The sequence below is a fragment of the Temnothorax longispinosus genome, chromosome 4 (genome assembly GCF_030848805.1).
Source record: "Temnothorax longispinosus isolate EJ_2023e chromosome 4, Tlon_JGU_v1, whole genome shotgun sequence".
Classification (NCBI taxonomy): domain Eukaryota; kingdom Metazoa; phylum Arthropoda; class Insecta; order Hymenoptera; family Formicidae; genus Temnothorax; species Temnothorax longispinosus.
In genome coordinates this window covers 22,093,104-22,120,728 of record NC_092361.1, presented here as the reverse complement: position 1 = coordinate 22,120,728, position 27,625 = coordinate 22,093,104, and the positions used below count along the sequence as shown (strand labels likewise).

General features: G+C 36.4%; 1 protein-coding gene across 4 annotated transcripts; it reads left to right on the top strand.

Moving 5' to 3' along the window:
- The first annotated feature begins 1,456 nt into the window (after positions 1–1,456).
- Stumps (DBB domain-containing protein stumps) lies at positions 1,457–27,625 on the top strand. 4 transcript variants are annotated; one of them, XM_071775609.1, is made up of 17 exons: positions 1,457–2,352; positions 5,468–5,524; positions 6,881–7,295; positions 7,416–7,610; positions 7,848–8,107; positions 19,842–19,998; positions 20,084–20,471; positions 21,026–21,458; positions 21,620–21,810; positions 22,298–22,364; positions 22,890–23,207; positions 23,282–23,323; positions 23,521–23,955; positions 24,055–24,171; positions 24,433–24,527; positions 24,700–24,919; positions 25,174–27,625. In XM_071775609.1, the coding sequence occupies exons 2-17, from the start codon at positions 5,515–5,517 to the stop codon at positions 25,773–25,775; spliced, it is 3,945 nt and encodes a 1,314-aa protein (XP_071631710.1). In that variant the 5' UTR covers positions 1,457–2,352; positions 5,468–5,514; the 3' UTR covers positions 25,776–27,625. The 4 variants fall into 4 exon arrangements, with proteins under 4 accessions (XP_071631710.1, XP_071631712.1, XP_071631713.1 ...); XM_071775611.1 differs by lacking the exons at positions 1,457–2,352; positions 5,468–5,524; positions 6,881–7,295; positions 7,416–7,610; positions 7,848–8,107 and adding exons at positions 16,199–16,300; positions 16,482–16,600; XM_071775612.1 differs by lacking the exons at positions 1,457–2,352; positions 5,468–5,524; positions 6,881–7,295; positions 7,416–7,610; positions 7,848–8,107 and adding exons at positions 16,228–16,245; positions 16,482–16,600.

Below are 27,625 nucleotides of genomic sequence, written 5' to 3'. Positions count from 1 at the left end.
TTCGCAGAAATAGGTCATGTCTCTGGAAATTCACTGGGTGCACTACGCCACTACGAGCATGTCACGCGAAAAAGAAACGAAAAATATGGACGTCGGATGTAGCAGCACCATTCAACAGTTTATCATGAAAAGACGTATGACCATTTGGCCGACACGTGTCAGGCGCCTATATATTACGAAGTCGCTTACATATACCTAAGGTTCCTCACAAATAAGACCGTCGAATTTGGGAAGAATATTTTCTCGACCTTCAATTTCTCCGCGGCGGAATAAAAATATTCTTTGATAAAATGACAAAATATCAAAGAAAATATAAGTCGATTAAAAAGAAACTTAAGCGTTTGAAATGTTTTTCCGACGAAAATGGCTTACAGGTATAGACGGTGTATTAGTGTTTGATTCTTGCTGGCAGGAGATCGCGGTAATTGCGGAATTATAATTTCCGCTTTATGAATATCGTTAATTTGATCAGATCCGATCAAGATGTTGCAGCACGTGTTCCTTCCGTGCGGTTAAATCGAGCAATCACTGTCGGTGAATTACGGTACAGTAATCACTCAAAGGGTATCACGAGACACACGGCTGCAGGGAGAAACGTGTCGAAAGGGTCGAACCCTTTCGCCGACTCAAGGAGACGTATATACATATGCTTTCCGAGGGCAGGAAATACATGCTCCGCTCGGCTTCCGCACGCATATGCGTGACAGACACGCAAGCGTGCGCGCGTGGCGCTATTCTTACCTCAACAGAAATTGAGGTAAGGCATCGAGATACACATGCGTGTACATATACATACATTTTAGTTATCACAGAAATATTCCCTCCCAATTGTTGACAGTTAAAGTCCTAAAAATGATATCTTTTAGGAATATTACGAAATCTTTATCGGATGAAGAAACGAAATCTTGTACGAGTTTTAAGAGAAGCACACGTTATAATCTATCTTTCTTTATTCTAAATTGTCTTAGGTATTTCTTTCAATATTTCAAGAAGATAAACTAATTTTTAAAAATTTTATTAATTTTCTACACGTTGCGTTAGGGTTCTAAAGGGTTTTGCTTTCGTACCTCTGTAATCCATTCCCCAAAAAAGGTCTACCGAATAAATAGGCAGAACTTGCACAGATTGCACAAACGTGGTGGATTTTCCCTTCAAATCCAAGGGAAAAACTCGTGCGAGGGTTACTTAAGGAGGACGCACGTGAGTCCGTTTTTCTTTACCGTCGATGAGCCGTCCTTCGACGTCTCAGCTCTACCGTCCTTGTCTATCCCGAAATAACGTTTCATACGAAGCATACATGGGCGTTCCTTTCGCACCACTGCCAGATGCGTGGGTGGTGGTAGTGAAGAAGAGAAGGAGAATGTGAGGCGAACGAGCGAGCGAGCGAGCGAGCGAGCAATCATATGGTAGCGCCGACGACAGGGCTCCCTCCTGGTCTGGCTTGTCAGTGCTTCATGAAGTGTTGCGCCGTACCCGTGTACGATCCCTGACCGAGCATGACCCTGACGGAGTCGAAACCTTCGGATCCCTAAGTAATAACTGGGAAATCTCGGAAAAGATCACGTGGCCACTTTCCAGCGCGTTCCTCTTCGTGATACGGATACGGTAGAGATGATAACAATGTTCGAAGTGTGAAGAAGAAGAAGAAGAAGAAGAAGAATTAAGAGAAAACTGTTATCTTAATGTTTCGATCTTAATTGCTTCGTGATCGAGTGGAACAGCAGTAATCGTGATGATCGATTGTCGTCGGTGATTTCGCGAATCGCAATTAACTATGTCAATTAAGTGTCAACAAACATACGGATGCGTCAAATAATTTTAGTAAACAGCATCTACTCTTATACTAATTAGACATTCTTATACAGTAAAAAACTCTTGAAGCTATCCTGATGCAATCACCGATCAGCTTGACATGTGACATGTAAAATAATTTGTGTGTAATTTATATTCGAGCTGTCTTACCATGATCAATGAATAAGACTGGCTTGAATCTGCGATCTTCGCAAAGAAACCTTTTTTTGAACATACTAGAAAGCATTGAAGAATATTAAAGTCCTGAATAAATACAAAGATGATTGAAATAATTATGGATTACAAAACGCAGATCAGTTGTGCGAAGGAGGTATTATGGATTACGAGCAATTCAGGAAAAAAAGAAGAAAAACGAGAAGAAGCAAATGGGAATTGGCAATTTTTCACGAAAGATACGTTTACATCGTTTATTCGGTAGTGTTAAAATGATGTGGCTCGTAGTTCATTGCAAATATCAGCTCTCAAGGATCATCCCAAGCGAATTATAGAACAACCAGAAATTGAATAATGAAAGGCTGTATTAACGGTGAAACACTGAAGGTGAGTTCGCAGGCCGCGTGAGATAAATCGATTAGACTTGTATTTGCATATCCGTACTCTCCGGCGTACTATGCAAAATTGATTTACGTCGAAGGGATAAATCTGTCTCACGAAAATTTCCACTTTTATACCGACTACTTCTCCTTTACATTTTAGCAATGAATATTTTTAGGACGTCCGTACAGAACGGGTTTATATATAAACGGATATTTGATTAGCGATATATATATATAAAGCAATCTGCGTACAGCATAAATCGATACGCGTGGATATAGGGTTTATTAAAACATGCCTCTTCTATCTTTTTTATTATTTCTTATTTAACATTAATTTAACGATATTGCGATTAATAAGGATTTTAGATTGGTTTGTTTATATGTATATTATAAGTATATAATATAATTCATAAAATGAAAAATATATCGATGGGAATGTTTTAATAAATATCCAAATAAAAATCTTCTTTCAAAATTTGTAAAAATACACATTTTCTAAACCTCTACATATTTCTTAAATCTACAAAAATCGTTTTCTCCCATCTATCTGTACACAATCTCTTTCTTATATCTTTTTTTATTTTTTCTTATCTTATAGACACAAATTACCCGAAATAATCTTGCGATAGCAAGTTAAGTTATCGTTTTCCTAAAAAGATACAAATTCGAGAAACAAATAAGACGATAAAAACGGGATGAAGCAGAAGTATAAAAAAATAACCAAGAGAGGAGTCAAGCCGTTTTTCCAAGGCAAGAGCCCCTTGATTACGCTCGCGCTAAGTCGCGTCTTTATGGTCTCGAACAACGCGGTACATTCTGGATATAGCGTGTGCCGCACATGTGCACGTTTACAGGGGCACGTGCACATCGCCGGATACAGGCTTCTTTTTATCAGACGACCATGCGTCGTTGCAGGTGCAGATGCACGGCGCGACGCAGCGCGGCGTTCTTCGCGACGACGCGTCGGTCGCAGGAACAGATCTCTATTAATAGCAACGAATGTGCGTGATTTGTTCGGGAAACCGTGTTTAACTTTAGGAGCGGTGCTATTTGAACTTTTGCAAAATATGACGAGCCTTCGGCATTTTTAAGAATTTTGTGAATCAAGCGAACGCGATGCAATGTGTAGTTTGAGAGATGCGAAATTATCCGTGGTATTTATGTTAGAGAGATAATCGATAAAGAACAATTGAAATAAAAGACATTATCGCGCTTAATAGATTTCTTATTTGCGAGATGTGTCATTACCCACACACACAGCAGTCATTTGTAATATATTATTTCCGTTTCAATTATTTCTTTCAAAATAAACAGGCTATATAAGAAGCAATTAATTGCGTCTTCCAATGTCAACCTGAGATTATAATTTTGTAAATTTTTTTTATAACTGCATTGAAGATTAACAAGTAAATTTTTAATGTAATTAACGATTTGTACGTCTTTTACCCTAATATTAATTTAAAAATGTATATTTTTGCATTAATTAGTAATAATTGTTTGTCACGTCATTTTACAAACATATTACAAATTAATATTTAATTCTGTTAAAAACAAATATTTAAAATTTTCTACTTTTTATTTTTATAAGTAATAAAAAAATTATTGCTTTTATCTTAAAAATATTACATCTTGATCCTATTAATGCATACTGATCATAATATTGATCATAATAATTTCATTTCTTCAGGCGCACAATTTGGCAAAAAGAATATATCGAAACTCGAAACATTCGACTTTTCATGGGTACAATCACCTTATTTCCCTCTCTTTCAATCTCTTGCTACCCTTCTCCCTCTCTCTCTCTCTCCCCTCCCCCCTCTCTCTCTCACCCTTTCTATTTATCTCTACCTCTACCAGGCACACGTTCTGCCTCTCCTGATCGTACGAAAATAGTAACTGTTGCGGCAACTATGAGAGCAGAAAATTGTCGCTACATCGCGCATTTGCTGAACTAAATTCGAGGAAATGCACAGATTCTCAGCTAATACTATCAGTCATAGTCACATGAATTGACAAAAATAATTATTATATAAATCTAACAGAATGCAGGGAAGAATAGATTACTAATTTTGCATGAAAATAAAGATTATAACTGTATCAAAACTGTATTATAAGTTTCGTATAGTTTGGATGAAATAATTATACGTCGGGTAAAAGAAATAAATATTGTGTTACTTTATAGGTAATAAGATTTCAATTATTATGCACGTGCATGGGAAATCCTTTCATAAAGGGGAGATTTTCTCGTAAAGCAACTTGATAGGCACCATTGTACGGATAATAGCGGCGGATGCGAGATACGCGGAGGACAACATGATAATGTCGCGTGCATATAGCACGTGAATGAATCGCATTTGCACTCGACCCCCATTTCTTCGTTCACCACCCCCTTCTGCGCGCAAATGTAAACGGGTCGCGTTCCCCGTGCGCGCAATGCGCGGTGTCTCTCACCGTGCTAAATATAATATTCGCGTGTATTTTCAGCGATGAATGAAAGTGTCCGACACTTTCCCGCGTGAGATTTTCTGAATTAGGAGAGAAAGGGTTCGCGATCGCGGTAACGAACTCTCTGTCATCGAAATTTCAATACGAGTATGCATCAGCAAACGGGATAAAACGCGCGAAAAATGTTATGAATAAAATCTGTACCTGAAAAGTAGAAGAATCTAAAAATTTAATATTATTAGAAGTCTGTAAGAAGATTGTCGCATTATCGATCAGTATTTCCTTCTTTTTATTAAGTTAAATAATGACTATATTATTTCTAATTGAACACAGAAAAAAAGATTAGCTATACTATAGCTAGTTGTAAAATAGAGACAGCTAACATTTTTTTGCAACGAGAGCAAAAGGTTTTGCTACTATTGCTAAATTATAGCTCTCGCTGCAAAAAAATGTTGGGTGTCACTAAATTTACTTTTCAGCAGCTAATCTCTTTTTCCCGTGAAGCAATAAAAAATAGACATCATCGTCGACTGGTTTTGAATTATTTTTAAAATAATTTTGTGAACATTCAATATAAAAATTGTTCGCGTTTATTTTTCTGCTTGTCAGATATAGAAATATTTGTGTAATAATAATACGAAAACAAATACTATAGTACATATTTTGTATTGCAGGTATCCTTGGCATTCAATTGAGTCCTTTTACAGAGAAAGTCATCATCATGGCACTCGGTGAGTTTTATTCTCTCCCGGTGCAATCGCAGCGGAGATCGCAAAGATCGCATACAGATTTCAGAGACGCGCTCGGCACGCGAAGCACGTAGTTCACGCATAATCGCGCGTCCCTCACATCTCTCTCTCATTTTCATTCACAGACAAGCAGTAGCTTGCTCACGACATTCGTTGGTCGAAATTGCGAATGTAATCCGCAATGCAGTTTGTCGGTGCAGTATCGGATTTAAATTTGCGAAACACAAGCAACAATATAATTTGAATATTTCTCCGCGCTTCAAAACCTGGTTGTGATAAAATTTTTTAGCTAAAATTAAAAATAAATTTATACATCTGTAGGTATTTTTCCTAAAGATTTTGAGATTTACTTACAGAAAAAAAAAATTTGCTCTAGATTATTAAATTCTTAAATAATCCCGAAGTGTCAGAAGACAATGAATGAAAACAATTAATGTTAATAATGAATAATGTGAATAACGGATAAAATTTCTTAACCGAACAGCAAGCTACATAAATTTATCCGGGTTAATGCCCATCTTTGTCGGACTCAGTAAAGCGGCTCGCGAATTGAGGTGGTGCATTTCCGGCGCAGCTACCGCGTATTCCTACCGGTTCGCCGGGTGGGGGGAACAATGCAACGTCCGGTCCGATGTATCCCCCCACTGTGGCCAAACCCAATGGTCGGAAGGCTCGTCCATGGTGTCCCATCAACATAACACAGCTCCCACAGTCACAGGTGGACTCGCTATTAGCCTAGTCGCGACTGTGGCACAAACTCGGGTCGTGATAAGAGCAAATGTCACTTCGAATGACGTTTTAATCTCACAATCAGATTAGACGAGCGCCTCCTTCGCAATTCCGTGCGCGATGTCGCGGCGGTGCACAGATCGAACGGTATTTGACGTCTAGATTTTCATTTAGATTCTGATTCGCGGTGGAAAATCGAAAATCAAACTCGGAGATTTTTAATGAGACAATAAAGAGTGCTACATTGGACTAATTAATTAATTATTTATACTTTATTAGTTACTCCTTCCTATTAGTGATTTGAATGTGGTAAAAGTGATGTTGAAAAATGTTCCTCGATTAATGTAACAGTATGAACTGTACCAATACAGAACAGACATCCTTGGTGTTAATTGTACAAGTTAATGATGAACATGCAATGGGAATTCGCGCAATCTCGTACCTTTTGCAACGCCGATTCACCGCGAAGTAGTGTTGACTGTAACAACTGTACGAAGATTACATCACGACGATAATCTAATAAATTTCGTAGTAGACCACTGAAGAAGGGAGTATCCAGTGAGTGAATTAAGCTCGTGACCCGGATCCGTTCGATACGTATGTTTACAGATAACCCGTCGTACTTCTCGATCGTCGGGACGTCATCGTCGAAAGCGACAGCGACGACGACGATATCGGCATCCCCGACGTCGCCTAGGGGTTTCTCCGCTTTATTTCGCCGAAGAGCATGCAAGATGGGCGCGGCAGCTTCGTCCCAGGGTGGCATCCTGATCTCGGGATCCACGTCCAGCGTGCACCACGGTAACGCGTCAGGCACGTCGGCGCCGTCGACGCCGACGGAGGAGCGCGTCCCGATGCTGTCGCGGAACGGCGCGATCCAACCCGGATGCAACAAGAGGAGGAGCTTCCGCAATCTTTTCCGGTCCGTGAGCGCGAACGCGGAACACGAGAGGAATCAGAAGTTCCTCAAAGGCGACCCGAGACCGTCCGACGTTGCGCCGCCATCGCCGTACCTTCCTCATAGGTAAAAGTCGTTTCTTTTTCCACGTATATCGAAACGCACAATCCAAATAAATTTAATTTATTCAGCTGACTAGCGTTTCAATTCAGTTATTAGATGTACTTATTATGGATTGTCTTGCAGGTCGCATTCGCACTCCGAGAAAGATCGACGTCATCTTGGTCGGACCAGGAGAGTCTTAAAATCTGCCGGTGAACTTCTATCCAATGATATGATCTATTGCGGTGTAGAAGGAGGTAATTCCAAGGATCACAACGGTAACGAGGACAACAGCAATGACAATACCGCAGAAGTCTTCTTCGATGAGGACGATAAGAGGTGAGTGATAAAATTATCGTTTTTTTTTTTCTTGAATGAGATTGTTATTTATATCAACTTTAATCTCATATCTTTGTAATTAAGCTTCAAATTTCGTTCATCTACAATTTTATTACCAAATGCCGTTAAAAAATAATTTGTGACAAATGGGTCATCCTGTATACGTTAAATATAATCAGAAGGATATTTAAAGGGAGGAAAGCTATATGGGGGGGAATAATGGGAAATCTTTTCCAGATATTATAACGTTTCCTCCACTCTTCCCACAACCGCCAGTCGAAGGAGGCACTCGATCGGCACTTTTCTCGGAAAAGAAACAGGCGGTAATATAACGGCTCCTGGACGACAAACAGGAAGATCTAAGAATCTGTTGGAAGCAGATACGGTGGCAGCCTCGATACCGCTCGACGATATCGATGGCATGCATTGCAATGAGAGCAAACAACCGTCTTGCAACAGAACTAAGCGAAGAAGACATAAGAATTCATCCAATAGAGGTGAGTACCGATCAACGTAGATTCTCTTCATTGAATGCTCGTGAAATTATCGTTAATCCTTATTATTGAACGTGATACGCTTAATAATTGCTTTTAGATTGTCAGGATCATAATTATAGGAATGAAATCAAGTTTAATACGAATCCGAATCAATCAAATTCTAACTCAGGTTTCACTTGAAAGTTCCTTTCGTTTTCTGCAAGCGTTCATAATAAGTTCGTAGATATCTTTTGTAAGCTCGAGTTTACATGGAAGTGTTTTCATTTCTTGAAACAGTCATAAGAAGATTGAAGTTATCGTGAAAGTTCGAGTCTAGCTGTGAGATGTTCGATTTTATCTTTAGTCCTGTGACGTAATTCTAGTTTCTTAATTGATAATCTCCTATTCAGTAATCAGGTAAGTTTCCCCTTCTAGTACTTTTCCCCGATCGAAGATGTCCTTTCAAATCTCGAAATGACGTAGAATCGCTGGGGAGAATCACCGAGTTGCGCGAGTCGCACGAATTCTTTTTCTATCATGAAAATTGATAGTCATTTCTATGAGGATAGCGCACTCGATTGAAGAGTTCTCGCATTCCCACGTCCCGTTTGTCGCACGCCCGCATGAAGCGCGAATCACGCCTGCTGTGTTATAAAAGTCGGAGCACTGCGACACAATTTCGATCGCTACACAGCATCGATTGTTCTCCAATTTCTATTCATATGACACTTTTGGGCCGCTCCGGCTTTAATTACAGCGCTGAGGAGTGACAATTGTAGACAGTGTCGTATTTATTGGACGAATTTCACGCGAAAAGAGCTAAGTGCCTCTATAATATGTATACAAAAAGTATAAAATTATCTTTATTGCATTTAAATTGATTTCACTAATTGACTTTAACTTTTGGTTAAGATTAAGTATCAAATCTCTTATTGGTGAAAAAATTAATATTACAAAAATATTATTTCAACAAGGCGTCAATAATGTGCTTAACGTTCGACAAAAGTGATCAATATAAAGTAAAAAATTTTCTTTATAAAAGAAGACATTTTCTGACCTAAAAATAATTCAAATTTATTTATAATTATATAAACTTTCAAATTGTGTTTAAAGAATTTGAAGAGGAATGTGTTATCGATGATAATGATATAATGTTATTATTAATTTAATCATACACACATATCCTATCTAAGAACAGACACACGAGATGTTGCTGTAAATTACTTTATTAAACGAACTTTTCTAAAATTTAAATTAAAGTTAACATAAATAGCCTATAAAGGATATCCGGCGATCTCGCGATCACGTAACGGATAAAATCCGGGACCGGTTCGCAGATGAACGCGTACGTAAGTCAGATGAAGTCCGCCCCGGAAGTTAACAACCTTTAGTATTCGGCGAGCGACTTCGTCGTTTTCCAATGGTCGATCGTGCCGGTTGCCACATACGCGATCATAAAACTCCCGAAATTTACGATGTTACGTGAACATGAACAGCGGAAGATTCTCCGATGCATGTAAAACTCATTTTTTTCTCAATAAAAAAGTCGGAGCCTTAACTTTATAATAATAACATTACATATAAATTTGTAATAAATAAGCGATTGTAAATGCGAATAAATTTACAAATCAAGCTTCTAAACAGCAATCAAATAAAAGATCTCATTGCTCAAATCCCAATAAACTTAACTTTCTTAATAGCAACAAATGAGTGAATAAAAAGCCTAAATGTGTTAAATATTAATATATAAAACAAAGCCTAAGTAAAGTAGTGCGATTAACATTATTCCATCGTAAATCTATTAATTGCAACGAATCATATATCGTGTTGTTGTGCGATACGAGAAGTTTACTAAACTTTATAATAGTTATTAAAGAGGGTTAACATTTCGATTACCATTCGATTAGACAAAGAATATCTATAAATAAAAGCATGAGCTGCTGAGCAGTCTCTTAATTAAGAAAGTCAAGCAGGCGACGTTGTAGCACATGTGCATTTAACAGCGAAAATATGACCTCAGCCAGCATCCGGCCGTGCTCTAATTAAAACCGGTAATGAATCGTAGATATTCACGCAAAAGTCAAAATTAACAATTCCATCTGCGATACCGGCAATAAAATTTATACATGTATATAAAATAAGTAAGACAAAGATCTGTGGTAAATATAGTAAGCACAATCATCTTCGTTATCTGATCGTTAATTGACTTTACAACTAACTAGGCCACATCAGTACATCCGGTCGAGAATTTTTTTTACGTTCTCTGCGGATCAAATATAATTTTCGAACTGCCAACTATTCTGAAACGATATGGAGGCAACGTAAAACAATTTTGATTCAATATATAAAGTGCGAGAAACTTTTATATCGCAAGAGAAACAGATAGAATCGAATCTCGTGAAATTGTTTTTACGACTACTGTCCAAAGTTGGGCGTCGGAAAACTTTGTGCAATTTAAAGAAATAACATTTTATACGAGTGTCCGTCCGAGAAAGCAATATGTCCAACGACAGAACGTTAATTTGTTCTTCCAATGAATCCGTCGTTTACGACGTGTCGCGAAAGGTGCGGAGAATAGATAAAATGTATTTGTGAAACTTAGATTCGTTTCTGGAATGTGTTTTCACATGTCTTCCGTTGCGAGCGTCGCGCAGCGTGTCCCTACCAACACGAAACGGAAATATCCGTCCATATGTTGACACGAGGTTGCAGGCAGTTGTATTGGCGCACATCCTACGACCTCATCGAAAGAATACGCTCCCCCATGCCATAAATTTCTTCCCTCCCGTCTTCCCGTCTGGAGCAAAGACCGTTTCAGAAGAAAAATCACATCTTGCTTCGCAGTCTGCATTAGCAAACACTATTCAGTATCATTAAAAAAACTTCATCAATTATTTGATTGTCAAAATTGATTTCTGTTAAAGAAAGCTTCCCACGAGAAGATTTTTTTGTTTCTATCTTATTCTTTTACGTCAGATAAGTATCTTTTGGCCGTAGCATCAAAATAACGCGAACCTATATTATATTTAAAAAAAGCTTATAGTTACATCGTATCGTACATCAATGTAATATAGATATACATCATGTAATGTGTTTTATATCGATTTATGTTGCGTAAATCTGCGGAAATGCACATGTCAAAAAGATCAACTTGCAGCGCGATATCAACAAACAGGGTGCGTCGAGCGATAAACCGAGCTCACATAAATCTAGTGAAAGACGGAGGTCAATAACCGCGGGATTAAGCATTCTGTCTGCATATTTGATTCTATCCTCATATTATTTACCGGTCGTACTTCCTGGTGTTACACCAGCACAGATCTAGCGCTTCCGGCGCTGACAGTTAGTTTCCGTGGGGCGTCTCGTATCGATCTCCCCGACGCAATAATAAATCAAGAAGCGTGAGGAAAAGTGAAACGTAAAGGCAGCTAGTCTTAACTAATCAAACAGAAAATTACAATAATTAAATTAATCTGAATTGAAATCGTTCTCCATTGGAAAATAAAAGATTAACAATACATAGTGCACATTTTAATAAACAATATCGTGATCTTGAATCAGATTTTTCCATATTCTTCTTTATCTTTTGTTTGTTGTGATTTTTAATATACGCATAGAGATAATAACATTATTTAATAATGTATCTTTAGAATTAATCATTATTATTCCTTCTTTCAAGCTACAAATTCAGAAGTTGTCTTGATTAAGTTGCATTCGAATCGCAACAACCACAACCACCATAATTAGTGCAATTAGTGACCGAGTCTGTGTATATTGAACCGTGTTCCACTTGCATCCACGCATGCTTCTACTTTGTTCGGATTTACTACAGATTATCATGGAGTCATGCACGTCTCGCTATTCGAGGAACGACAAAAACATCCGGGAAAAAGGAAGGGCTATCCTTTTGCTTTGATATTTATTCGTGCTATAAATATTTACGCTTTGAGATTTTGTCCAGAAACTGGGATGAAACGGAGCTTCTGTAAACTGCCTGAAAGCTCGCAACTGCTAATTGTTTACGTCTTTCATTCCCGATGTATGATGATGAAATGGAAAAAGAAATCAGTGCAATTTATCATTTTAATAAAAAATTAAGATCCATTACGAAACATTCCACTAAACTTTCTCAAACATTACATAATATTACATAAAATAGTTATGTAATTTTACCATTAACAAACGTGTAAATATTTTAATAGCGTTAGCATTAAGTTCAAATAAGAAAGGATGTTAATAACACATTACATTTAATCCATGATTAATATAAAAATATTTTTACAAACTGGGCTATCACAATAATGTCTACAGTGTTCGAAAGGGTTCAAGTATAATTAACTGATTAGTATGATGTGTTTTAGTTCGGAAGGGTAATACCGGAAATTTCTCTCACGAAAATACATGTCGGTTTCGCTCGATTCGAAACGTCAATTTAGATTCATGCTCGAAAAGGGATTTGAGAGGCGCGATCGGAGTTGGAACGACCATCAAGTACATAAACGAGCTTTGATTGGTCAATACGCGATGTCCGGTATAACTACGATTTATCCAGCGAACCAAAAGTCAAGTCCGTTTCTCTTCGATAATTCTCCCTCGCTTATCGATCCCGCCGATCGTCCGCGAATCAACTGAACTGCATTTGTCGTCGAATTACATACATCTTATTGTTAGTATTTGTAAAATGGGTCTTCTCTCAGACTCTATGCATATATTTTATCAGAGTTCTTACTTTTTACTAACTGAAACAAGAATCAGGCTACAGATATTGTTATTATAATTCTACTATTGATATTTTACATGAAACGTATCTATGATTTTTACATCCTTACAAGAAAATAGTCTGGTTTATAATTAAAAAAAAAAACAGAGTTCCCCTTAATCATGTTTAACTTAAACCAATTCACTTTTAATTTAACTTTCAGTTTCATAGAAAATCTTTATCTTAGAACGAAGCGTAAATAATAAAAATTCACAGAAAACTTCTGCACGCCATATTTCGCGTATAACAGGATCTATAAATCTGAGCTACTGCTTCGTAAATGAAGTTGTTTACAAGATGTATCGATAACATAACGTGGGTGTGCATTTATAATAATTCGCATTTATAATAACGGCAAGTGATTTCGCGATACTTCTCACAGATTCGCGATTCGCTCAAAAGCAGATATATATAAAAACATGTCAAACTGAGAAAAATTCGAAAGAAAAGTCTTTTCGTCTTATTAAATATTAAATATGTGAAAGGTTAAAGAAGGCATATCGTCATGGTATTTTGTAAAATTTTAAACATTTTCCTGAAGCGGAATTCTTTCGTAGAATCTGACGACAAAAAACACCACATTCCTCTTTTATTATTTAATATTCCTTTTGTTTTCAATAATAATTAAAATTTTATTTGACATTTTTATTATATTTTGTATTTTACTACAAAAATAGACACGATATTTAAATACAAATTATGAATATTTCATCTCGACTTTTCGAGATTAACCATTTACGACGATTTTCTGTTACATCGTCGAAAGTATAAGGCTGAGAGAAGATATAACTGAACTATATTTAGCATTTTATTAGATAGAAAGATACTATTTGCTTTCAGAAAAACTTTGATAGCGTATCTCGTGACATGACAGTTATATCTACGAATCATCCTTTTAAGAGAGACTTCTCATGTTCCAAGTAAAAAAAAGAAAGAAAAAAGACTTTAAAATTACTTCCAAATAATTTCTTATAAAGATCCTCTTTATTCACGGATCTAATTTCGTACTAACTTTTCCTTAACCAAAACTATCGAAAGAAATGGATAATCTATAAATTACCAGAAATTAAAAAACAAAAAACAATATTTCTTAATTTCTTTAAAAGTGCAATATATATGTGCATTATTTTTACAATTACAGTATTATAATAATTTTCTGTTTGTACAATTATACATCTGAAGAGATTAGATAGAGACAAGACATGTCTGAATCATTCTGGCGCCGGATATATCTGCAGACTTATAGGATTTTCGAGAGCGGATATCTAGTTAGAAGTTCTAATAAGCTTACAGAGATTTTATCTTTCAATAGACTTGATCATGGCCCAAAACAATGATGCAATAGAATTCGAGAAGAATAGCTTATTATCCCTGACCACTAATGTTACTCTTCTCCTTACTCTTTCAACTTCTATTAATGTGTTTATTAACCTGATGCGTGTTTATTACTGATTCTTTCGTAAAAACTCTAAGTTTTTTATTTAATATTTCCATTACTTCTAATTTCAAAATTATCCTCCTTATTCTTAGTAAAAAAAAATTTCAAGTTAGTCAAGAAACTCGTGAACAAAAAGTAAAAAGTGGTTTAACTGATCTGGAACACCCTATATAAACCGTAAATTATAATTCAACGAAAAAATTTTATCGGTCATTATTCCCCGTATAACGGCTAATGATTCTCTTGTCAGTCGAGATTTCCGAGAAAGCGGAGAACCTATAAATGCCACCGACTACTTATCATCTTCTGTCCCTCCGAGAAATTTATAAACAGCACATATGCCCCGAATGCAACCGTTATGTGCACCGCGCTGCGTTGGCGTAAGCACATATGATTTCTTACCCGCCTTGCATTCCCGCAATATCCGTCACGTTTCCCGTGACAGAAATATCCTCAACATTCGTCATTTCACATTGTTATTTCTGGGGTCGGTGGAATAAATGCGCTCATGAATAGTCAATAAAAAAAATATCATTAGATAATTTGATTTTCTGGTTAAATAAAAGCATTTTCGTTGCCCTTTTGACTTGCACAGATTGCTTATTATGCTATCGTAGTTACTAATTAATCTGATTTTTTTCTTCTTTACAAATGTCATTTATCGTAGATAAATACAAATTGGATAAGAGAGAGTTCAATTCCCTAGTTCTGTCAGATTTAGAATAAAACGTTGTCCATCCTACTCTCGACATATCAATGGACCGTGTCCCACAATATATGCAAGTGCGATAGACATAGTCTCGAGTGTAAGATACGAGGAACTGCTCTCGTGAACCTCAAGATGATTATTATTCCCTCGTCCGAGGGACCGAGTGACTCAGTCTCCTCTTCTGATCTGATTAATTGAAGCAGCCTAATTTCTGTATCAAATACAATGGTTAGATATGCGGCGCACATGTTACTAAAAACAAACGAATAAATGTGAAATATTGTGGGTGATTCTGTATACATGGTATACAGCTGTATATATTTTTTTCTTCAAGTTACATTCAAAAACATGTGGAATATCTTAGAAATATTCTCTATATATAATTTATAAATAAAAATTAATATATTTTTTCAAAGGTGAGCGCTCGGTTGCAAAAAATAAAGACAAAAGGAATGGATTAACGCTAGCTCGAATAATGAGATGTAGCGAAATAAAATACTTCTCTATTCTTCAGATAAAAATACTTGTTTAATTCTATTATGGAAAAAATCATCAATATAGTATAGAAGATGATTAAATGATTAGAATGGTAAAGGAAAGAGTAAAAGGGCAGCGGAAATAAAAGATCCAATAAATGACCGGCGTTCTTTAAAAGCCGCGTTACGCCAGCGGAATTTCGATTCATCGTGAATGGGGTCCCTGTTTTACGTCTCCGCATTTAGGAAACTATATGAGATCCAGAATAGACGATAAAAGCGTCGAAAGCCTTTCGCTGGCAAATATTACATACTTGAACAGATAAAATCCTTTCTACTTCAATTAATCGTTATTTTTCATTTACTAATTATTGAGAGATTTTAATATTAAACTGTCAAGTGTCGGTAGCTCTTTGTATAATCTATAAGCAAAAAATGGAAAAATTAAAAACAAGCTATGAGAAACAAAAAATGCATGACATGCTTCGGTTAAGACTTTCTCAAGAACTTTTAGTCAGTTAATTGCGCGATAATTACAACAGTTATGGTTTTATAGTTATAAAAAGCTTTTTACTGATTCCGTCACGATAATGATCAACGGATCGCCACGTGAATCCAGAAAATCTCTCACTATAATACGAGCGATGCCGTCTTCGCGACGCGCCTGCGCCGAGCACGAACATCGCGATGGTCGGTTTATCCCCGAGAAATATTCGAATGTCCGCTCAGTTCCATCGCGCCTCACGCTAGAGATCGGTTTTACACTCGTCGACTCCCGTGTACTTCTTTCTTTTTAATTTCTCAACTAGATACCGGCACAATGTCGATAAATGTAAAGAAATAACATCTCTGTCGCGTTTCTATTAAAAAATAGTATTTTTAATATATCGAAAAGTGTCATTTATATATTAAAATTTAACATTATTATTATTACATCAGTTTTGATTTGTGTTCTTAAGCGGAAAGCGCCTCAACGAATCGATCATGTATTAATTGGTCGTTTATTTCAACAGCGATAATAGTGGTTCGAGATGAACGGATGGAGCCGATGAGTGCATAGATCGTAGTAGCGAAGTGAAAATGAGGATAAAAGCGGAAGATTATTATGCCAAACGGAGCGCCGAATATTTCGGTAATTATCTTCCGACATTCTCATCTTTCTCAGTCGCAATGATAAAGTTAAATGGTTGATTAAGGGAATGAATATAATAAACCGATCTTTTGGTTTAGAAACTTCTTTTTCTAATAAAAAACCGATCTGGTTGTTATTCCGAATAAATAAAAATAAAATCGATGAAGCACCGTACAAATTTTGCAAAACATTCCATATATTGCGTAATTAATACCTAATATGTACGACAATAAAAATGTAGAATTTCTAATCTTCTACATTTTCAAAAATGTTTCTTTGCGACGCGCCCTCGTTTGCATCTTTCACAGATTCTTTATGAAGGCGTCAGCTATTGCATCCAAATGTATCCCGATGCAGGATACGTGGTATGTTAATGAAATGCAAAACCAGTTGTGTGTGAGTCGAATACAGATGATATTGAAGTAGCGTCAGATTTATACGGACTTTTTGTCAATTCTTTGTTCAGAAATTACTTTATTGGAACTTTAGGAGTTTAAAATTAAAATAACTTAATTATCTTTTATTAATTATTCTGTTCCTTTAATATAAAATTCGTATATAAGATCTTGTAAATTATTATTTGAGACTTTCTAAATAAAAAATCAAATTTATTTATCGGTATTACACTGTTAAAACTTTTACTCTTAAAAATCCTTAAAATAACCTTTAATCCAAATATTAATGTAAATTATATAATTAATAATGACAAATATATATGTTAATTTTGACATCTCTAATTTTTTTTCTTTACTAAAAAACTTTACTAAACTTTTATTCAAAATTATTTATAATATAAATAGAAAATAAGAAAAAAATAATAAATATCTTTAGAATTCTCTTCATAAAAATAAATTATTTATAAAATTAATTAAGGAGCATCTACCTCAATATAATTTCAAATATTTCCTGTATAAATCGTGACACGAAGGACCTAGACGCGATATCAATAAATTATATTCTAAATTATACAAATACAAATAGTGCAAACGGATTATACTGGCGAAACATAATGAAGATTTAATTCAGTCGCGCATATTTGGCCCACAGTTGTATAATACCGTCATTGTTTGACGTAGTCGGCGCGGAAACGGACGATTCGGATGGAAAACTCGGAACTTGGCATGCATCACGCGTACAGGAAAAATTATGGGCATGACTTAATTCGTCTTGCCGAAGCCGAGCGTGAAAACAATGCGCGCGGGGTGGGGCTTCGAAATAAACGGTACGATTTCCTTTGCCGAGTGGCTTCGAGCAGTCGTGCTTCGACACCCGTGGGATCGTCCTCGTTGAAAGTCGTCCTCGATTGGGAAAGGCAAAGTTCTAGCCAGGAAAAAAAAATGTTATCAAAGTGCGCGAGGGTCGTACAACCGCCAGCAGCGACACTCAGCCGCGATCGCGAATAAATAGAAGATTGGATTTTAGACTCTGTTACTCAAACGGAAACAAGAAACAAGAGGGGTGCGCGTCTCTCCAACGATTCGTCTTTTGAATACAATCGAATGCGTTCACAGGAGAGAATGATCGATATCTGTGTCAGTCCTCGACCGCGAAGACGAGTCCGGCCAAATTTTTTAGATCTTTCCGCGATAACACGTAAGTCGAAGCGAGAGAATGTGAAATTGTGAACTCTTGAGAATGCGAATGAGAGTCGCGAAAGAGCGTTGCGTCTCGGCATAATCTTACGTGCGCCTCTTCGAGTGCGTTGATCTTTTTGCAGCAATTATCATCATTCAGGAGCGACCCGCGGGCCGCGACCCACGTGCGTTACAAACCGACTGTATTTCCCGCGATATTATCGCCGCAGTTTCTCGCTGTGGTTGTCGGCCATCAGTGACAGTTAAAATTGAAATCCACGAAATATTTTATAATATAATAATTATAATTATTATATAAAACGATAGTGCGACATAATAATTAAATATAATATATGTAATAAAATATTTCTAGTAACATAACAAACTTAATTGAAGGATAAATTTGAGATAATATTAAGATTATTTTTCGCTACGCGATTAGGATAATGAAAATACTAGAATTTCAGAAATTTTGGAGAAAACAAACAAATAGTGTTATGAATATCAGTAAATAAGACAAAAAGGGCGGACATTGCGTGCGAAGGATGTTGGAGCAAGTAATATTAACGCCGTCAGTTAAGTAATTAAAACTCTATGTAGGGACTATGTGACATACATGAAATTTATTTCGAGTCTAAATAGGTTTAACTTAGCATGAGTAATGAATCCAATTTAAAACCGGAAACACCAAAAACGGAAGCCACGCGCCTCACGTATTATACCTTAAGTAAAAGTTGTCGCGACAGTCCCTCCGTTAATAGAATAAAGACTACAGAACTCTCTCTTTTTTTATTCGTCACTGTTTTATTGACAACTACCTTTATTTCTTATTCTATAAAATATAAAAATGTGCAATCAAAAACTGGAAAAATGCACTTTTCTTTATTCGATCTAGAATCAATTTTTCTTTAAAAGATTTTTCCGTAAAATTTCTTAAAACATTCCTTCAAAATATCGGAAAATTAATGAATGATTATTATCTGCTGTTATGAATGATTATCCGTTGTTATACTGGCATTCAATTGGAACGCGTATTGTGTGCATCCACATTATGTATCAACAATATCACATTAAACTCGTTCAATTGACTCGAGTCACATGCTGATTCCGCGCAGCCGCGTTAGAATTTTACAGAAACCGTTTCATCATTTTATGGTCCTTGTTTTCGCGTAGTACGAGGTACCTATAGTCACGTTATTCGCGGCATTATTTCATCAAACATATTACAACCACGTCGCGTGTTCTGTGATATGCGTCACACGAAATTAAATGCATTCCCCGTACGTTACGACAAAGCTAAATCAAGGTTGCTTGATGTGACATGTACAGGAAACATTTTGTAAATTAAAGAGCGGTCAAGTAGAACAGAAAATTAACGCAGAGAAGGAATTTAGATAAATCGCTAATTAACCTACACTGCAAATAAATGTTAAATAAAGTTAGTGAAATAAATTATATTAATAAATCGCAATATTATTTTAACACAATCGTTTAGCAATAAAATTATCCACAATCCAGTTATCTCCATTCGCCAGCTTTCAGAAAGATATATTTTACTATCTACAGTTTTATTTTATATTATTGGTGAACTTTTTTTTACGTCGCTATATGAGACGCAATCTTGATACTTGAGTCAATTAATTTGATGTTTCAATTGCTTGTTTCAGGGTCGCATTCAGCTACGGTCTTATCAAGGGACGGGCACGCAGAAGACGATGTTGTCTTGGTCTCTAGCAAGGAAAGCGAGGCTTCTAATCTGTGGGTTGACTACCTCACCGGATGTTTCGAGCAAATCAGCCGTCAACAAGGACGACCGCCGTTCAAGTAAGTATAATAAAGCGAAATATTTTTATCTTTGTGTGCCACAATTTGGAATCTAAAATTATAATCGATAACATTTCTGACTCAGAGTACGTCACATCGCGATCGAAGAACCGATAGCACCGAAAACGGAAGAGGGGATCCGATCCTCTCGCCTCCAGATCGTCATCGTATGCCCGATATTGCTGGAACGCGTCCGGACCAGTCCGGAGCACGCCGTCCATCTGACCAGCCACCTGGTCGCCGAGAAGGTGCTGGCGATGATGCTGGGCGTTCATGACAGTCACATCAACGACACTCATAGGTCCAGCCTGGTCTCCTATGACCAGTGGAGGAAATTCTTTGTGAAGGACCAGAACGAGACGTTCGTGAGTGAATTGCTGGGCGCAGCGGTCGCCATTCTAGGCACTACGCCGCCGCCAGCCCTAAGAAGCGATAAAACTGCATTCTCCGTGCATCCGAAGAAAGTCAAATTGGTAAGTGTCATTATCATATATGTTTATAGAAGAAAATTCTAAAATACTTCAAGATTGCGGGAGATACAGAAAAAAAGACAAGAGATTTATCGTTAGAAGAACATTCAGTCTTTTTGGGATATCCATCCATCCTCAGTCCTATTACTCGTGTCCGAACGTAATGACTTCTCTTCATATACATATGCATGCACGCGGATTATACACATTGTATATAGGACCTACAGTTTAACGCCGATTCCGAACGGCTATATTTTTTAGAGAAGTTCTCTTGGCAAGATATTTTGGAATATACTGACTTCATATTAGTCAAATCTATTGTTAATAAATAATGCTCGAGTAATAAACGAGAGGGTGAGGGAATTATATATATTTTTACCTTTGCTCATAGAATGCTTATAAAATTTATATAAAAAACGATGGAAAAACACTATATTTTTTATACTTGAATATTAAAAGAATTTTGTAAAATTCGAAAAACGTCAACGAATCCAAAATAATTATTTAAAATTTGAAAATGTTGCAAAAACTGAAAGATATGTGCATTGTGTTCGCAGGGACAGAACAAAATAATCGTTTTGCTAAACGATCCGTTGAGTCCTAGGGATAATGTCTCCGTAATCGTCGATCGTTGCGGCGACGCGATCGACATAAGCAACGTCAAAAGAAGAAATCCTTACGCGCTGCAATTTTCGATACCAGAAAGATGTCTCGAGGTCTCCATGCTGGTCGGCGTGAGAATAACCAAAAATGGATGTTCGCTCGGCGTTAGGCAAGTCAAATGCGAAAGCAGACTCAGGGAATTAGATCAGATTCTCAGGGCGCACGACAATCCCCTCGAGTTTATGTGCCAGACTTTCGGCTTCAGTTCTACTGACCGGGAACAATTGGACAATTGGATGGTCCATGCATTTCAGAAGAATATCCCTCCTCATTTTAATCTTTTGTCTACTCCGAGCGGTATGGTGCCTACCAATAAAAATCATATAAGTAAGTAGCTCCCAGCTGAATGAAAGTTACATATTCGATCCACATTTTTATTTCACTGACAGCATACATTTGTTATTGAGATACGTTACAACGCAAATGTAAACTTGTTGAGATTGTTATTTTTGATCGATCGTGAGATTCAATCTTCGGGTTTATTTTAGGTTCAGAAGAGAATCCAACATTGCTGCATTTCGCCGCGCGATTTGGCCTGGAAAAACTAGCGTGGCAATTATTGGACTGTCCCGGTGGCGATCTAGCGTGCGACTTGAAAAACGTTTCCGAGCTGACACCGGCCGATCTTGCCGATCAAGCTGGACACGCGAGACTGGCCCATCAACTGCGGGGCTACATGGTACAAAAACCTCGCCTTTAGACCGACATCGCAATTAATTGAACACAATCGGTACTACCGCGATATTTTTTTCTTTTCTCAAGGCATCCATTATACACGTGTCCACTTTATAAAATTTCCAAAAGTAAGATGCGCACTTTTCAAAAAAAAATTAAAAAATTTATTTAATTATTGCATGTGTCAAAATAAAAATTACTTCTCAATTATTTCTTCATTTAATCTCGAAATACATATGAAGAAAGTGAGAGGTGAACTTTATTTTGCTATATCAAATAAGAATTTTTATCCTTTTTTTTAAAGTCTATCTTGCTTTTCCGCAACTTCCTTCGCCTATCTCGGAGCAACAATATCTCGGGGAAAAAATCTGCACGAATTCGCATATCACTCAATTTAATACTTTTCGAACCATAAATGATCGATGAATTAACTGACAAATTAACTCTACGTTGCATGTTTCGATCGTAAATTCCGATGGGCGAAACTTCAGCAAATGAACGAGTTCACCAACATGTACAGCTACCTCAAAGTTATGAGTCAGACGACAAATAAACCAGGTATTAAAAATATATATATCGCTAGAACAATATTACGAAAACACAGCAATTCTGTTATTCTTTAAAAATTCTGAGAAATTTTCTTGTTAGAATGATCAAAATTTTTTTACATGAAAGTGTATAATCATAGCAAAGTATTTAGCACAAACAAACAGATGATAATTCTACGTTAAAAAAGAAGTTGGAAAATATGAAATAAAATTTTTTTATACAAGGTTCCATTTTCAAATTTTGCAAATTGGAAAATTAGTTAATAAATTAGTTAATAAATTTATATAACTTTCTCTCTAATTTTCACTCCGAGAAATTTAGAGAGTTCAATAATGAAATACTATCTGTGTATATGTGTCTCGTAAATTAAAAAAAATTATTTTAATTTTCAGTGAATCTTTTTACATAAAAATATCTTTTATACGAAAAATAACAAACTATCTTATATTTTACAATCTCCAATAAAAAATTTAAAAAGGAGTCACTCTCATTAGTCTTGAAAGGAACTTGAGGATAATGTAAGTGTGTCTTTAGGAACAAATTCAACTACGGACGTCCCGTCGACCATCACAAATGAAACTAGCGGCGAAAAGGAAGATTATTGTCGACCAAGGCCCTTGAGCGAGGCTTACTCGGTACCACCGATCGCAAGACCGGTAACGATTCTGACCCCAAGTCTGCAAACAGCGAGTACCTCTAGCACGACCACAAGTACCTTAGCCGCAAATTACTCGATCGTGCCGACGCCTACGCCAGTAATTAATAACCAGCTGCCATCCACACCCACAACCTTGGTCACGTCAAACGGACTGGATACATCTTTCCAAGGTTACATGAAAATGCATGCCACCGGTAAATATCCTCAACTGTTATACACATAATTCACAGAAAGTTATTACATAATAATTATTACATATAATTCACAGATTATTCATTTACCACAAATGCTCTTCACCATAACATAATTGGCAAGTATACTAAAATTTAACATACTTTTCTACTAATTATTAATATATTAATAAATTCATCGATATTACATTCTTGCATAATAAATAAAAAATCCAATAATTCTACATAAAATTATAACAATTATTTTGTTTCAATTTTAATCTGATCACGATGAAAAAAGAATAAACGCGTGACAAATATTTCCGACTAATTAAAGGTTCAAAAGCAATTACACCGAGTACGACGAATCTACCACCGTCCCGAACGGGTACACCTACTCGTCAGGAATGTCATCAAAGTTCATCGGGAGCGCGAGAGGATAATTACGGACAGAAAATGTGTCAGAATCATCCCTATGGCAGAACGTCATCCAATAGCAGTACTAAATCCAGAGAACCGTCAGGCCCCCAGGACGAGCTCCTGGAGATAATAAACGATTTCAAAAACAATGTCTTCACGATATCTGAGGTAGAGAGGCTTGTTGAAAATTGGCAAAAGCGAAACGACGTTCAGCAAAGTTTCAAAGATAAGCAACGACAGCTTATGGCAATGCGGGAGGAATACGACAGAATACAAAAAAGAATGAAAGAAGAGATGAAGACGCCGACGCCTTTTGAGAAGATACGAAAATTCTTCTCCAAGGGGAAGAAAGGCGAGTCATTGCACTTTTAGAATATAACTCCTGAATTATTTTTATCTGATTGACTGGCGAAAAACAACTGAAGAATTTTCCGACTAATTTTGGTTACAGATACGAAGGAATCTATTGGCGTTGCCACCGATTCCTCTACGAGCAAATCCGAAAGTATTAACGGTGGATTAGCTGATCGCCGGCCTGTCAGCAGTTTAAGTCTTCGTAGTGTCTCCAGTAAGTGTACATCTAACATACTAGATTATATTATATAATAATTTATTAGATTACATTATACAATAATTCAGAATATCTTTAAAAATGTTTTTTTAAGACACACCCAAGAATTCGGAAAAGACCTTACAAAATATTTAGAAAACAATTCAGAAATTAAATACATTTTACAGATCTTTTAAATATTTGTATAGAACTTTTATATTGTTATGTAAATAATTGGATATTTTATTTGAATTTATGTAATTTTACGAATTTCCTTAGGTTCATCATCATCTGGTAGAATGAGCACTGTCAGCGGTTGCAGCGGTGCAAGCTTGGGCGACAGTGGAACCCATTCCGATTCCGAAGACAGAAGAGTACGTGCGATATCACAAATCAGAAATAATAAATCCAGCTAAATAATTATCGATCGACAGAATAAATAAAAAAAATAACAATCACTTGAAAAGAAATTATATATTTAAAAGGATATATAAAATAGCAATGTTTTTGTATTATCAAGTTAGATCTCTACAATTTGTTTTTTAGCTCCAGAATGCCAGGGATGAAAAAACTAGCATGACGTCCTACGAAATACCACCTGCGCCTAAACCGTTCACAGGCAGGTATTCACCGGCGTCCGGGTATTCCCCATCACCGAGTCTTTCAATCACGCGTGATCTTGATCTGCGACAAACACAATCACCGTCCAGGGCCGACGATAACGAGTACTACATTGCGTTCCCACCATCGGGATTACCTGTTCATGGTAAATTAACCGAATCGAACGTTCTCATTTCTATTTATTCCAGGCATCGTCTCGAACTATTCCGAGCAGCATAGCAGTTCAGAAAATATTTCAAGAATATCCAAAAAATGGCAGGCATTGTTCAATCTCAACAATATCTTATAGACGTTTTTAACCATTAAAAATGCCTAGCCATTTAGAGTCACAATTTGATTACTTGGAGATACTTTGGAATCTTAAAAATAAATAACCCCCGCAATTTTTAACTTTCATAGCGTTTAAAGCGGACGGTTCTCCGAGGGAATCAGAAACGCCGAGCTCGCCGTGCGAACATCCGAAGTATCACGACTTCGTCCAGAACGTCACCGTCTCGTCGGACAAACGTCAGGGGGAAACCGAAGTGACGAAACACGCTGTCAACAACAGCTACACGAACATCGAACCGGTGGCATCGAATTTCACTCCAATCGCGCCGCCAGGAATGTGCATCCCGGACTACAAGAGCAACGAATCGACATCCATCGATTTCGTTCACGTGGATCGGGAAGCCGCGAAGGAGCACCTTGACGATACCACCGAGGCGTGTTCCAACATCGTGAAGCCGCCGCTCGCTCAACCTACCGTTGACGAGGTCGACTCTGTGCCTACTGTTCGAGGTCAAGAGCCCGCCGGAACAATACGCGATGAGAAACACGTGCCGGCGAACTCGGCGAACATTTCGAAGAACACGAATGAGGCCACCGAGACTAGAATGCCAGAATACATGAACCTTGCCGTTAATATGGGTCACGATGCTGCCAAGGTTCTCGGCGCAATACCAAAGAAGTTGCCTGCACCACCCGTGCCACCGCGAGGTACAATCTTTCACACTGTATAATTTCACGCGGACATGAACACGCGACTTTTGTAATGCAAAAACATAGATAATCGTTATGTTAAGAATCAAGTCAATAAAAATATATGTATGAGGATATTAAACTCACAGCGAAATTCTCCTATTTCCGGTATTTTTTCATATCTCTCTTGTTTCATTCTTATAACGCGAATGAAATAAATTGCGAATTTTATATTAAACAAAACTCATAATGAAAATTAATAAAAATTAATTCTCGCGTTAACACAGTTGATATCGTGAGATTATTTAAGGCTTTGTTTCTAAACCGGTATATTCGATCTAAGATTCACACAATTCTTTAGAAATGATTTCCTCTCAACTAAAAAGATCAAGAAAAAAGATTACGGGAATTTCTGATGAGTCGTGATTGAAAAAGATGTCAGTGACTCATACAGATTTATGTAACTGCGAGAGCAGAGCTATTTATGTCACAAATTGACGTAGACTAATTAAATCACCTAATATTACAAAACATAACATAAATACAAGTTCTATCGAGTTTCTCAATGCTATAATATGTAACGCACAATTTTGTGATTTTCAGAAATAACGAATTAAAAATATATTTAGATTATGACGTATAAACATATACGTAATAATCTCAACGTAAAAAAATATCATAATTAAAATAGAGAATAGATACAAAAGATAAATATGATTATATAAACTACTTTATCAAATTTATTTTCATTGAATTTTTATTATCTATTAAAAGTGCGACTAAAAAGTAAAACCCAATAAAATCGAAGCGTATATAACTATTTTTGTTAACAAATTTTTATACAAATTATACATCATGTCTTTTATGCATAAAAAATCACGACTGAAATATCGTAATATTAATAATATTAATTTAACGAGTAAAACTTATAAGTGTCTCGTCGTACTCAATAATTGTATGTGGCATAACATATCTATCTACATAAAAGAATAATGTTAAGGACGAAACAATGGTTATTGCTAGTACCATTGATCAATCTCATTTCTACAGATATGCAGCGAGAATTCGCAGATATTCAAAAATATATCCGAATCCGCCCACCCGATATTATCCATGCAAGATAGTAATATTAATTCGATTACTCTCTTTGCATGGATTAAAATATTGCAGAATCAATTACGTATATTAATTATGTCCATTAATTTCGGCATGCATGACTCAAACTGAGATCGTAAATTGTACAATAAAGCGGACTTTTTCTTGAATCCCGCGTATGAGAAATATATGCTATTAAAAAAGATGATTTAAGTAACCAGGGGCGTAACCGAAATTTTTACTTCATAATACAAAGTCGATCGTTAATACAAGAAACGAACGTAAAAATTTATAATATGCTTCTTTATTTATTATTATACGTAGTGTGTGTGTACGTATGTAACGATAACGAATCACTTTTGTCTTGTTACTTGTTTGCACGACAATAGTGGAATACTATTGTCGCAGACGTTTGCAAATTATAAATGTATCTCTGCACCCCCCTGGCTTACGTTCGTCTCTCTGGTTACGTTCGTGCAAACATCGAATTAAATTTCCAAAAAATATGGTATAATTTTTACATAGCACAAAAACGCGATATTAGCGTTAAATTAACTAGCAGTAATTATAGAATTAAATCGATATATACTATCTGTTGTCTCGATTTCTTCTCAGGTACGGAGAGGCTTGAGTACCAAGAATGCATTTATCATTAATTTTTAAGACTTGTAGCGTAATCGTAAATATATTTGATACTATATGTATTTTTTATTACGCCCGCCGACAATTTTATTTTATATTTATGTATGTGTATTAGTAAATTGATTTTAAAAAATATACAGAAACATATCCGAGA

Bases quoted from the DNA above. Each gene is read 5' to 3' on its own strand.
- Stumps (XM_071775609.1), top strand. The intron at 21,459-21,619 runs GTAAGTAGCTCC...GGTTTATTTTAG, and splicing joins TACCAATAAAAATCATATAA to GTTCAGAAGAGAATCCAACA. The intron at 24,528-24,699 runs GTACGTGCGATA...TTTGTTTTTTAG, and splicing joins CCGATTCCGAAGACAGAAGA to CTCCAGAATGCCAGGGATGA.